The following is a 15,269-nucleotide window of genomic DNA, read 5'->3' on the forward strand; positions in this document are numbered from 1 at the left end:
GTCCTGGCCTGCAGTATATATATATATATATATATATATACTATAAAATTGCAATACTTTCTGAAGTACCCCAGATGTGTACAGTATAGATTCTCTTTATATGTTCTACGTTTATCTCTGGATCTGCAATTATAAATCACATTCAGTGGATAGTACTGATTTGTGCTGCCTGCATGTCCACAGAGATGACAAATACTGCCCCATTATTAAGATGATCATGAATGACTACATCAAGACATCTGTTAATGGAAATAGTTAACAAAAGTGGAATTTAAAGAGTTAATGAATAGAGTTTAAGGTGGGGAGGAAATCACATAAACTGTTGAGCTAAATATCTTATACAAGGCTGCCTGACAATAAGCAGTGCTCCAGTAGCTATAGATATCAGATTCAGGCAATCAGTTTGCATTTCATGCACCTTCTAGCTACTGCTACTACTATTACTACTACTACTAATACTACTACTACTAATACTACTACTAATACTACTACTAATACTACTACAAATAATACTACTAATACTACTACTACTAATACTACTACTACTACTACTAATACTACTACTACTACAAATAATACTACTAATACTACTACTACTAATACTACTAATACTACTACTACTAATACTACTACTAATACTACTACTAATACTACTACAAATAATACTACTAATACTACTACTACTAATACTACTACTACTACTACTACTAATACTACTACTACTACAAATAATACTACTAATACTACTACTAATACTACGAATACTACTACTACTAATACTACTACTACTACTACTACTACTACTACTACTACATAAAGATAGCTATTTTACCTTCTCTGTCATGCATAGTTAACAAGTTTGATATAGAATCTGTTTTTATAATTTGTCATAGAACTGCATCCCATTGTGGCATTATTCACTGAGCTATGCATACATATACTTCCTGTAGCATAAATACTTAAATATGCTAAAGCCTAAATACAGGGAGTTGTGTTCAAGCGACACATTTTTTTCTAGAAAGCAGTCAGAATAAAGATTTCATAAAGGCTGAAAGCACATTCATGGTGTCTGTACTGTTTATTCAACACCCTGATGAGCTTCCAAATGTTATATGATTTCACAAGTGAAGACATATATCATGTACTTGGAAGTACAAACAGTATGCTTTGCAGTTAGAAAGTTGGTTTAGTAGTGACCCTCAACAGTTCTCTCCCTGCAAAGTAGCTTAGCAGAAAACCAGAAAATTTGGATCCTAAAGTTTGATTCATTTTTTATTGTGGGAGAACTAGCCAAGAGGGCAGAAAAGTTACTGTGTGGCACAATTTTCCATGTTACTAGGGAAAAATGTCTTAATGGTATTTTAACACTTATCTTTCTATAACTAGAGAAAGCCAAATTTGTATCATTTAGAAAAATGTACAAGACTTATTGCAAGGCTAGAAAGAACTTTTAGTTTATTCACCATTTATTCATCATTGCAAAGGGAAGAAATCTTAATGGTACATTATTTTATCTTTCTAGAAAAAGAAAAAGCCAAATTAGTATCATTTAGAGAAAAGTGCAGGAATTGCTGCAAGGCTAGAAAGAACTTGCAATTTATTCACTATTTATAAATCATCTGCTCTTTACAAAGACAAAAGCCCCTACTTAGCATATAGCTGCTTATGTTAACTGAACTAAAGACTCAAGTGAAAGATTATGAATTTGGTGATCTACATAATTTATTAATAAGTGACAGAATGTTTTATGATATAAGAAATTATCAAACTAGAGGCAGTATATTAAAATTAGCAAACCTGATAAAAGCTGTTGATGTATGCAGAATGACTCATACTACAAGTATAACTATTAAAAGAATTAATTGAGGAAAGAGATGTGTGTAATATTAAATATGAGTCAAATAAAAATATGACTATTAGAAATAAACTGAAAATGCATTGTAGCAGTGGTGGCAATGAGAAAGATATCCATGAAGTTTGCAGGAAGTATAGTGTACCTTAAATTCAATCCTCATGAAATTAGTGTAGCTATAAGAATGACAGAAGGAGGTGACCTGCTGTACACCCACTCCCACTGGGAACCCCTTTGTGAGGCTGAACACTATTCGTACTTGGGTCATTGGGTCCTTGTACATACGTAGCCTACACTAATTCTACCAATGTTTCTGGGACTTCAGACCACTGCAGTACTGCCCAGATCAGCTTTCTTGGGACCTTGCCATATGTTTTCTCCAAGTCTAGGAATGCCCAGTTGGACTCTCTCCTCATCTCTACCTTCTTCTCAAGTATCTGTCCACTGCAAACATCGGGTCAGTTGTGCTGCATCCTGATCTGAATCCAACCTGCTCATATCCCATCTCACATTCTACTACTCTGCATATCCGTTTATCAATCACCCTCTCCATTACTTTCATGCAATGTGATAGGAGTTTGATGCCTCTGTACTACCCACAGTTGTGGATGTCCCCTTTTTTCTTGTACCCTGGCATGAGTATGCTTATTTTCCAGTCATCTGGGATATGCCTTTCTCTCCACACTGCTGTTATTACCCTCAGGAGCCATTTCTCCCCTATCTCACCCAGCATCTTTATCATATCTGCTGTGACCTCATCTGAGCCTGCTGCTTTCCCTGATTTCACTCAGTCAACCCCCTACACTTTAATTAAATCATTTTTAAAACATTTACTTCATCTCCAGTCTCCACCCATTAGACAAGATCTTTCAGAAATGCATTTATTCTCAACATATGGTCCACTGTAACAATTACAAACTACTTCCACATTCCAAGCATCAGTTCAGAAATTCATCTGGCACCCAAGTGGCCATACTTAGCATATCAGTCTCCATATACACACACTAATATGAAAATGAATCTAAAAGCAGGTGCTATATTTTTTAGATTTAAAATAGTTTGTGAGTTTAATGGATCTTTGATTTAGTTGATCATATACTTCTTATTGGGTCTATGTTAAATAAACAAATGCTTAAAATGTCAAGTGCAACATACTTGAACGTTTATTTAATCGATAGCTCAGAATGTTGGAGAAAAGGAGCACAGAAATATGTTGTTTGGCCAGCACTGAAATATATTTTGTATTACATCATGTAAGCTACTCCTAATGGCGCCGTATGGTGCAGAATGGGAGTATTGCCCTTTTCTGCACGGAAGTTGGTATATTTAAGTACGGGGAGGTGTTGTTTTTCTTTTTTTTTTTTAATGATTTTTTTTTTTTTGATAGATTTGAAGTTGCTGTCAGTTGGTGTAGTGTCCTACAGCACTTGGGAGGAGTAGGTGGCCAAACAAAACTTTTCATCATTCTGGATTACGACATTCTGAGCTGTCGGTTAAATAAACATTCCCTTAAAAGTGTTTGAGTATGTTGTACTCGACATTTTAAGCGTTCATTTATTTAATATAGACCCTTCTAATTGCAATATTCAAAAAATGGCCTTTGGCAAGAGGCCTATATAATGGCTTGAGAATTACCTCACTGATAGACCCTACATGGTATCCAAGAACGGATTCCTCTCTGATATACTTATGCTAAATTCTGGGATATCTCATTGTTCATTTCTGGCTCGTAGCCTGTTTTCCTTGTTTATAATTAATATCACATTAGAACTACCCAAACTGAAAATGAGTCTCTCTTGTAGATAATTCAAATCTCTTGAAAGATATTCAAAAGCATTTCTGAGAGTTATTGTTCTAGCTCGAAAACAGCAAACTGAATGTAAATAATAGAAAGTCAGCTGCAATGTTATCTGAGGCAAAAGAGAAGCAATTATGGACATAGCTATGCTGCAGAAAATGGATCCTTTGAATAATCCAGTAATGCAATTTTCTTAGTCTAAAAATATCTAGGATTTTGGCTCTACCCAACACAATTATTAAATTAATATACAGAGTTGATGGTTAACTAAATTATGAAGCAGCTTTGGCATACTTAGATGCCTGTCACTTTCTTTAGCACCTCTCCCCCAAAGCAAGAAGAGCAATTGGGATTAGGTGTCTGATACCAGAAAAGGAGAATTCATTGCTGTCGGTACCACTCAGTTAATATTACCATACCTGTCTAGTACAAACTACTTTAAATGGAATCTGCAGTTTTATCTCCTTCTCAGAACCCTGATAATATCATTGCCTTTCCCTGCAAAAAGCAAGATGATTATAATTACTATGACAAGAGCTGCCATTACTTCTCTCCACCTTAATATTCACATTCAAACACCTAGGCTAAATCTGGAGCACTGCTCTCCACCCTCAGGTTTGTAAATTAAGAATGGCATCACAAAAATTTCCTCTTATGTCCCAAAAGCAAAGGTGTTTTGCTCTTAAAATAAATCGACATGCTTTTAATACAGTGTCAGCTCATACAATGATCGAACAATATGTTGCCCAGTCTCCAGCCATACTCTAGTGTTATACGGGTCTGATTTTAATGGGTAGTCTCTCACCTGCTATTCACCCCTACCCAGCATGAAGTGATGGCATTCAATCAGCATCTTTAATTTTTCTTTCTCTGTCTGCCCCTCCAGTGGTGCAAGTAAAATCAGACAATCAAGTCATAGAAACTGAAGGTAGAATAGAATCTTAACATGTACCACGAACAAAGTACTGAAATTATGTATTTACAGCTGTCAGAGTCTACCTCAGCTGTTTCTCTGATAAAATGAATTTTGCTAGTTTTGCCTTTTTTCATGTAAACCATCTCTTCCTCCTGTTCCTGTTGTTGTCTATCACCTATCTACTTCTTGTTTTTTGTAACGCTTTAGTTTGTACAATTATTGTAAAATCATTAATAGGTTACTTAACTGATAATGTGCATTTTTAAATATATTTTCTTTCCAGCCATCAGGTACTGTGACAGATGTCAACTTGTGAAGCCAGATCGTTGTCATCACTGCTCTGTATGTGACAAGTAAGGAGATTTTAATTTACTAATTAATTTTGTACATGTTTCATACTTTGTTTTGATGTTAAACTTGCATACTGTTGTAAAGGATATACTTCAGCCAGCCCTATAGTAACATGGATGACATTCTTCCAGTATATGGATCCTGCTGATTCTTTAGTCATTGTCACGAGTGGTCAACACTATATCTCACTATCTTTGCCAAAGAAGTGAAAGCCTTCAACTAATCTCCAAAAATTAACAAGTTTGATCATAATATGCTAATAATAGTGTTCAAATCTACACCTTTTTGGCCAGTATTCATTTAGAGCATAACATCTACTTAAATTGTGAATATAAAGCCATTTTTATGTTATCAGTATATTTGCTTTTAATTTTTTTTTTATGGCAGAAAAAGGAAAAAGCAAATTAACAGTGGTAATAAGACAGACATTGATGTCTGGTTCTGTGATAGAATGATTAAGCACCAACTACGACCTAAACAAGTAAGTTCAGTTAGCAGTTTGGGTGCTAGAAAAGACGGACAGTGGAGGGTGGGAGTAGCCAGCTAACACCAGCTCACCCATCCAGGGAGGAGGGAGATGATGGTTTCAGGCAGCTGATTATTTCCATGCATGCGGAGTCAGTGATGGCATAAGTCACAGATATTTGTGTGGTAGCATGCAGACTTGCATTAGAGGAGGGCATAGGATGATTCTGTAGGGACATGGGTGTTGACATCAACCAACAGGGTGGAGTGAGAGACATGGGTGTTGATGTCAGCCACCAATATGTCTTCTCGTGGTTTCATTTCCCCAAGTATTTTGAGTTTCTAATACCTTGAAGGGAATGGACCCCATTTCTAAGTCAGGGTATGATTAGAGTTCATGAAATTAGTATTGTTTGAGTCCTTGATGTCAGCCAAGAGTGGTCTTCTTAGTACTCACATTGTGCCCAGAATTGCTTCCTTTTTAAATCATACAGGTTTGCATGTATTTTTTCCTGCCCCTCATCTATCCTAAATCACCTTTCTTTGGGTCTTGATGGTGTGCCTTTTCCATAGATTTGTTTTTTCATGTTTTTTGTAGCTCTGCCTCCAACATATGCCTACCATACATTAATATATGTTCTCGTCTATAATTTTTGTCTTTAATACCGAACCTTCATTGTCATTGAGCTGAATGCAAGCACGCCACCAATCCAACCCCCTAGCTATACCCCTTTTCTCAGTGTTTCTTGTCCACTCTGCTTTAGTGTGCAATCCCTCCTTGCATCTCCACCTGCTTTCTTTCACATTTCCCCCAATCTAGCTTTCTCTCCTCTAATTATTCTACTATCCCCAGCCGTCTTCTCTCACTTGACTCTGCCCCTTTTTCATTTTACTGCTTTACAGACTATTATTCTCAATCTTCCGGACTTCCCCTCCTTTTTGAATAGTCGCTAACTAACACTCGTCTTTTCTAGGTCACTAAGTCACTCGATCTATTTTTACAATTTTTCTAGGTTTTTACTACCTTTTTCTCTTTATGTTTTTCACTCCCCTCCATTTCTTTTCTTCATTGTAACTCTCGCTATATTCCGGGAAACTTTTCCTTGACTAAAGAAACACTTCATAGTTGCAATTTCCCTTGTATACAACACTTACATTTTCACCAATTGTTTTCTTTGTTACAGCCTTCCAGCCAGTTCTGACCTCTTAAAACCATCCCCACAGTTTACATCAAGTCACTTCTTAGCAAACTTGAAGCATGCTCTCCTTCAGCTGATAACCTTTCTCCCCAATTCCTAAAGCTTGCTGCCAGTTCTATTGCCTACCCCTATCTGCATCCTAATCAGTAGGTCAATCAGGGAAAACATTGTACCTGAAATCTGGAAAAAAATCCTATGTAATACCCCTGCATAAAGGTGACAACTCAACCGACCCCTCTAATTTCCGGCCTATTGTCATATTATACCGCCTTTCAAGAATTCTTGAAAAGTGTATTCATAAACAGCCGCTTGATTACCTACTCTTAGAAAATGTCCTTACCCCTACACAACATGGTTTCTGCCCTCAACATAGTACAGCTACTGCCCTCATATCTTTCAGTAACATTATTACAAAATCTGGTGACAACAACAACAAGCTAATCTCCTGTCTGTTTCTAGACCTCTCCAAAGCCTTCAACACTGTTTCCCCACCAACTTCTTCTAACCAAACTTGCTAACCTCAGTCTCTCCACCTCTACTCTTTCTTGGTTCTCCAGCTATCTCTACAACAGATACCAGGCAGTTAAATGGCAATCAAACTTCTTTCCATTCTCACCTGCACAAACTGAGGTACCCAAAGGCTCCATCCTTGGAACCCTCATACTCAATATCTTTACTAATGACCTATACTCTTCCTGTCCACTCTCCTCTGTGATACAATACACTGATGATTCCACAATCATCTCCTCCTGTGACAATATCACTCACCTTCACCCAACAGTCTCTCCACTCTGTTAAAAAATGGTTAACTTCAAATCAATTGCTACTCAACCCAAAGAAAACTAAACTTCCATTATTCCTCCCTAAATCCCTCCAACATCATAAAGATATGAGTACTGTCTCCTCCCTTAACAACACCATCATTGCTGTTGAACCTCACACTAAATTGCTAGGAGTTACTATTGATGACCAACTAAAGTTTGATCTCCATATTCAACAGTGCATTAAAAAGACACATCAAAAGTCAGGACTACTATACAGGTATAAAAAATTCCTCACAAATGCTTCCAGGCTCTCTCTCTTGCTCAAGCATTCCTACTCCTCACCTTACTCTATGTGCCCCCCATTCTCACTAACATCCATGCAAATCTTCTGTCTAAACTGGAACTCACCCATAACAAAATCACTAGATTCGCTACCAACCTACCCTACCTCGCTCACCACTGCCTAGCCTTGAAAAAACTACAGTCGCTGGAATTTCATCATCAAATCCTAATACCACAGCTTCTCCTAATCCATTCCATCTTACATGAACCCTCCTCCTGCCCCTTCTTCTCTTCCCTCATCCAGCCCTATAATCCAGACTGGGCTTTCCGTAGCTCCCAACGGCATCTTCTACAAGTGTATGCACCCATGAAAAACATTGGAAAACTCGTCTACAGCTACTCCGTAACTAATGCTTGGAATAAACTTCCCCTAAGTGTTAGACAGATCTCTACCCAAATACTTTCAAGACTCTAAAAACACTATCTGTCTATCTTGGTCTTGTTTATGCTATGACCCAACCTAATTTCTACCCCCCCCCCCCAACAACTACAGCAGCAACCTTTTCTGCCTCCACTCCCTCTGTCTCTACTACAAAAAGCCTACAAATAGACAATAGTTCTTACAACATCCAGTGATGCAGTCCTTTGGATACTGGGTGTTACCTTAGTTTATTTATATTTTTATATTTATAATTATAATTTTTCCTGTTTTGTCTTTTTACATTTGTCAAAATGATATATACACTCCTTAATAATGAAGAAAACACTATCCTGAGCTGCAATTATTAGCCTGTCATCTTTTGGTTTCAACTCACTTCTCTTTAATCATTCTTGTGTCAAATCTTGGTCAACATGAGATTGTTCCTGGAGATCTCTGTACTTGCTATATTTATGGCTTTTCTAATTTTCTTTCGTTCTCATCTGACCCATTTCCTTATATTCTTTCATTTGTTTTTTGGCACATTCAGTTCCTGTCTGATTTTTGTCTACTTCTTGTGTGATACCCCTTCCTGCTTTATTTCAAAATGCTTCTGCTAAACTAAGCAAAAAGTCATCTTTGAATTCTTCTCCTCACATTTTAAAACTTTCACTGTTCGGATCTGATGAGGTCAGCAGATATCTATGCAGTCCCTTGACTGAAAATCTATACATTTAATCAGTTTCGAGGAGGTCCATACCCCCTTCTGAGTGAGGAATATATAATCTTGGTATGCAAAGATTTTTATATATTATTATAAGTTAGAATAAGAAAAACAACTGTATTTGTAATGTGGACTTTACTCCTAGATGTAAAGACAGTTTTCAGTATTATATTTAGTGTACTTACTAGTTTTATTCTTAGTTGTTCATGCTTTATTGCCAATCATTCAAATCACCCATGCTAAAGGATAACGCTGCCCAAGCTTCAAAATCCTTTACCAATGCACTCTACGGGCACCTACAAGAATGCATGGATCATGCTATCCCAAGCAAAACCAAGACTCACTCCTCCAAAAAAAGGAAAACAGTCTGGTGGACCCCTGCCATAAACAAGCTATACAACCGAAAGAGTAAAATCCCAAGAGGGGAAGATATCCCTGATCAGTATCAACAAGAAACTACGATCCCTCATAAAATCATCCAAGGCTAGCTTCGAAAGAAAAATTGCCAAGGACTCCAAAGATAACCACAAGGCATTCTTTAGCTATGTCAAGAATCTAAGTGGCAATTCCCAGATCTGCTCGGAGTTAGTGCAGAATGGCCAAAATACACTAAACCGACCAATATCTCCAACATCCTGGCAGACAGGTTCAGTGCAAACTTCACCCCCCCCCTCACCCCCAAAAGGGCCCATAACCATACCAGAAGAATGTAGAGGCCCTGAAATCACAGGCACTCAGGTTAAAACAGCCTTCTCCTAAGCCAAAAACACAGCATCAATGGGACCGGACGGTGTCCTGGGCTGCATCCTACATGAGCTCAAAGATGAACTAACCCCTCACCTAAACACACTGTTCAAACTCTGCCTCTCCACAAGCTACGTGCCCATAGAGTGATGCACAGAAACAGTTATTCCACTCCACAAAGGTGGAGCCACAACAGACCCCAGGAACTATTGCCCTATAAGCCTGACTAGCTTGGTCTGCAAGGCTATGGAGTGCATCATCATGGATCTCATTAAAATAGACATTGGGAACCTCCAAATACTGGACCCTACCCAGTTCGGCTTTGTTAAGGGCAGATCATGCCTCCTATCCTTGGTGGACTTCTTTGAGACAGTTACCAAGACTATAGATGAGGGAAAGGTGGTCCACGCAGCCTACCTAGACCTCGCAAAGGCCTTTGATACCATTCCCCATTCTGGTATTATAGACAAGCTCACCAGCCTGAACATAAACCCCTACATTATGAGATGGGTTGCCAACTGGCTCACAGACAGAACCCACATGGTAAGAGTTGCAGGAGCAAGGTCTGACTCTAAACCGGTTACAAGTGGCATTCCCCAGGGCTCAGTCCTAGGACCCCTCCTGTTCAGCATATACTTCTCAGAGGTACAGGCAAGCACAGGAGGACTATGGCTGACCACGTTTGCAGATGGCTGCAAACTAGGGGCTATAATTGACTCTCCGGCAGACACAGACATCCTCCAAAAGGGTCTCACTGAGACAGATACCTGGTATCAAAACCATGACCTCAAGCTAAATGCCAAAAAGTGCATAGTCATCCCCTTTGGAAAAAACAAAGTACCCACAAATTACCACATAGGTGGTAGCCTCCTAAATACAGTAGACAAAATAAGGGATCTAGGGACCCAAGTTGATAGTAATCTCTCCTTTGATAATCACATTGCCAAAGTGGTTAGAAAGTCCTTCTATGTAGCCCATCTAATCACAAAAGGGTTTGTATCCAGATCAAAAGAGGTCATTGCGCCCCTCTACACATCACTCATCAGACCCATCATAGAGTACAATACCCCATTTGGCATGTACCTTACAAGACACCTGCAACAGCTGGAAAGACAACAGAAGTACCTCACCAAGAGGATCACTGGCCTCAAACAGATGCCCTATGCAGCTCGACTGAAGAAAGTCCAGCTGTACTCGGTTGCATACAGCCTACTCAGAGGTGATCTCAGCCTGACATACAAGGCCATGTCTAACCCAGAATTGATGGACATACTCCACCTAAAGAAAACCATATCCCCTCGAGCCACATGCTCTAGGGATCTAAACCTCACCACAACAATAAATAGGACATGCTGGAGGGATAGATTCCTGTCCCAGAGACTTCCCATGCTCTGGAACAAGATTCCAATCTACATTAGGCAGAGCTCCTCACTAGCAGTCTTCAAGAGAAACCTTGATGAGTGGATGGAAAACAGGAAGTTTACCCCAGGGAATCACTTCAGTGGCTCTGCTGGACAGAGGCACAGGGATGTAATCTAAGGGGGTGGTGAAAGCTAACACATTCTAGCTAGGCTTATAAATGCCTTTGTGCAGATAGCCTAGTGCCTATTTATGAACCTATAAACCTACGAACCTATTCCCAAAGATGTACATACTCCCTCTTACTTAAATTCGTTCATATGACATTCCTGTCCGAGATTGATATTTTCTTCCTCCTGCTGCTGTCCTATTTTAAATGTTGCTTTTGCACATCAGGAGCAAATGTCATTCTCATATCATCTAATAAAGTTTTAACCATTTCTAGTTGTGCTTTCAACTCCACATCTGATGAACTATGCAGTTTTACATCATCCACAAAAACTAGATGATAAGTCTTAAAACAAGATCTGTTTCTGGAAGCCAAATGGTAACCATAGCCTAACCTGTTACATAAACAATTCCATGGGTTAAGGGCAAGACAAACCAGCAGCAGTGACAAGGAATCACCCAGTCTTCAGGATTAATTTCTCCAAGGCTTTTGAGTTTCTAATACCAAGATGGGAATGTACCCCATTCCAAAATCAAAGTATGAGTTTGTGAAATTAGCCTTGTTTCAGTTTTTGATGTTGACTAAAAGTGCTCTCTGTAGCACCCACAATGTGCCCAGAACTGACTCCTGCAATTCATATGGAGTTACATACATGGGTACTATACCTAAATAAGACTATAAAGACTTTTTTATGAGACCCATTGCTCCTACTACTGTTGGAACTGAAAGGGTATCCATCTTCCCCATTGCCCTCGTTTCTGCCTGCAAATCCTGGTATTTTATGACTTTGTGTGTGTGTCTCTCTCTCTCTCTCTCTCTCTCTCTGTGTAAGAGACTATAATCACTGGTTGTAGCAATTTCAGTGATGAATGCTACTTTTGTCTTCTTTTCATGGACTACAATATCTGTTTTTCTCACGTCTATTTTTTGAACTATTGGTAATGGGTGATTCCCATGTGATATAAACACCATCATTCTCTGTAATGCTTTGTGGCTCACGTTTCCAATGCTTCATTCCTGAACAACATCAGATTCTTCCAGACGTTTTCTATACATATATACAACTATATTTATGCATTTTCCACATTTCTTGCCTTCTCGTCTGGTCCTTCACCTTATATTCTTTCTTTTGTTTCTTGACACATTCATTTGCTGCCTGATTTCTATCTACTTCTGGTTTGATTTGCATTCCTGCTTGACTCTGGTATACTTCTGCTAGACTAAGCAGAGAGGTCATCTTAAATTTATTCTCCTCATGTTTCAAAACTTTCATGACATTTGGGTCCTGTGAGGTTAGCAGATATGTGAACAGTCCCATGACTGCATACCTATACATGTAATCAGTTTCAAGGAGGCCCATCCCTCCTTCAGAACAGGGAATACATAATCTTGGTATGCACTGATTTTTATAAATCATTTGGTGAGTATGAAGCATCCTTCTTGTTTTCCTATGTAATCTATCACACACATTTTGTGGCCAGTCCGTCACTCCAAAACTGTAAGTTGAGACAGGAAGAGCAAATTGTTTATAGCTTGGATTTTGTTCGTAGATGTCAATGCTGTTTTCAGAATTAATTTAAGTCTTCTAAAGTATTCCTTATTAAGTTTAATTTGCATTTGTTTGTGTTTTACTGTTGATCCTTCATCAGTTCCCAAATATTTATACACTCTTTCTTGCTCAAGTTCTTTTATATCACATTTTTGTCCCAAACTGATGTTTTCCTGGTGTTGCAGTTTTCCTGCTTTAAAGGTTGCTTTTGCACATTTATCAAGACCAAATGACATTCTTTTATTATCTGAAAAAGTTTTGACAACTTGCAGTTGTGCTTTCAGTTCCTCATCTGATGAGCTATACAGTTTTAAATCATCAACAAAGAGAAGGTGAGAAGTCTTTACACTTTGTTGTTTTCTAGGAGCCAGATTATAGCCATGGACTAAGCTGTTGAGTAAACAGTTTAATGGATTAAAGGCAAAGCAGAATAGTAACGGTGACAGAGTCACCCTGGAGTATCCCTCTTTGAAATGTTATCCCTGGGATAGCAATTTTTCCTTTATCATGGCTTAATTGCAAAGTGGTCTGCCACTGTTGCATGGTCAATGTAATGTACTCGATCAGTATGGGGTATGTCTTATACATTTTTAAGCACTCTTTTCTCCGTGAATGAGGGATACTATCAGATGCTTTTTTGTAGTCAATCCATGCCATACTTAGATTCTTCCCCTTTTTACAGTTCTCCACTATGACTTTATTTAACAACAAATAATCCTTTGTACCATATGACTTTCTTTTATTGCCCTTTTGTTCTATTGCCATAATTGAGTTTTCTTCTAAATGACTATAAACTCTGTTAGTATCAATTCCTGTGTATAGTTTGTATGTTGTTGGAAGGCAAGTTATTGGTCTATAATTTTTAGGGTAGCTTGCAGGTTCACTCTTAAGTAAGAGCATTATTTTTCCTGTTGTTAGCCAGGTTGGTGTCTGTTCTTGGGTGTGCATATAAATAGTTCTTACTCCTGGCTAAATCTTCGTGCTAAGATGTTAATACTTTTAACCAGAAGTTAGGTACTGCATCTGGGCCTGGGGTTTTCCAATTAGTGGCTTTTCTTAACTTTGTTTCAATCTCTCTAGCTGTTACTTCATCCCATTTCATATCCTGTACCTTTCAACTTCTTATTCTTTATTTTACTTCTTATATCCATTTAGCTTTGTTATGTTCCACAGGATCTTCATAAATACTTCTCCAAAATGTATCTATTTGTTCTTTTTTTTGGTGGTCTTTCAATTCCTTTTACCTTATTTCCCAGTACTCTATAAAACCTTTTTATCAAAAAGTTACTTATTTTCCACTTTTCCTTTATATTTGTCTTCGTATCTTCTAAGTTTTTTTCTGCCTGTGCTGAAAGTTTTAGTTTATTTGCGATGGTGCATGATAGATCCTGGTCTGTTCTAATATTCTGCGTTGCTTTTATCACATCTATCTTTCTTAATATTTTTGTTTGATCTATTCCCTCTTCTATAGTCTTCTAATAATGACACTTCTTGTTTTAATTGCTTTCTAATTTCCTCTATTCAATATTTCCATGATGGTATTCGATTTCTCCCCTTCCTTTCCCTCACTACCCTGTGTTCTTCTGGTAGAACTTTATCAGTTATTAATTTAGCTGCACAGTAATATATCCTGTTTACTTCTGTTATATCTTATGGATCTCTATGAACAGTTCTAATTACTGTGTTCATTTGTTTTATCAGACTTCTGACTTTTTGGGTTTTATTAACCTTCTGCAGTCTATTTCTTTCATTGATCTTGATATATCTCTCGATGACTATTATAGGTTCATAGGTTCATACTAGGCTATCTGCCCTAGGGCATTTATAAGCCTAGCCAGAGTGTGTTTGGCTTTCGCCACCCATTTTAAATTAATTTTGCTATGCCTTTTTTTGAGGTTAGTATACTGTGCCTCTGTCTAACAGTGACACAGAAGTGATAGCCGGGGAAAACCTATGATCTCCCATCCACTCATCAAGATTCCTCTTGAAGAAAATCAATGTGGGACTCTGCCTAACCTGGACTGGGATTTTATTCCAGAGTGAAGGGAGCCTCTGGGTTATGAATCTGTCCCTCCAGCATGTCCTATTTATTTCAGTGCTGAGGTTCAAGACTCTCGAGCGCGTAGCTCGATGGGATTTGGATTTTCTGAGGTGCAGCATGTCCATTAATTCCGGGTTGGACATGGCTTTATACGTCAGGCACAGATCGCCTCTGAGCAGGCGGTATGCCACTGAGTAGAGCTGGAGTTTCTTTAACCGGGCAGCATATGGCATCTGTTTGAGCCCTTTGATCCTCTTGGTGAGGTACTTTTGGGGTCTTTCCAGTTGCTGCAGGTGTCTGGTAAGGTACATCCCAAAAGGGGCATTGTACTCAATTATGGGCCTGATGAGGGATGAGTAAAGAGGCACGATGACCTCCCTGATCTAGATGTGAATCCTTTCATGATTAGGTGGGCTATATAAAATGTTTTTCTAACCACTTTGGCCACGTGGTTGTCAAATGAGAGATTGCTATCAACTTGGGTCCCCAGGTCCCTAATGACTTCTTCTGTACTTAATGGATTACCACCTATGTGGTAATTTGTGGGCACTTTGTTTTTGCCAAAGGGGATGACTATACACTTTTTGGCGTTTAGCTTGAGGCCATGGCTCTGGCACCAGTTGTCTGTTTCTATGAGG

At 38.5% G+C, this 15,269-nt stretch overlaps 1 protein-coding gene across 1 annotated transcript in view; it reads left to right on the top strand.

The window, feature by feature from the left end:
• Positions 1–15,269, top strand: part of ZDHHC2 (zinc finger DHHC-type palmitoyltransferase 2) — a 1,463,314-nt gene that overhangs the window by 1,005,406 nt on the left and 442,639 nt on the right. Inside the window, 1 exon segment of the mRNA XM_044062506.1 lies at positions 4,850–4,919. Within this exon segment, the coding sequence (XP_043918441.1) occupies positions 4,850–4,919 (70 nt within the window).

Source organism: Protopterus annectens, chromosome 2.part1 (genome assembly GCF_019279795.1).
Source record: "Protopterus annectens isolate FY-2018-M chromosome 2.part1, PAN1.0, whole genome shotgun sequence".
Lineage (NCBI taxonomy): Eukaryota > Metazoa > Chordata > Ceratodontiformes > Protopteridae > Protopterus > Protopterus annectens.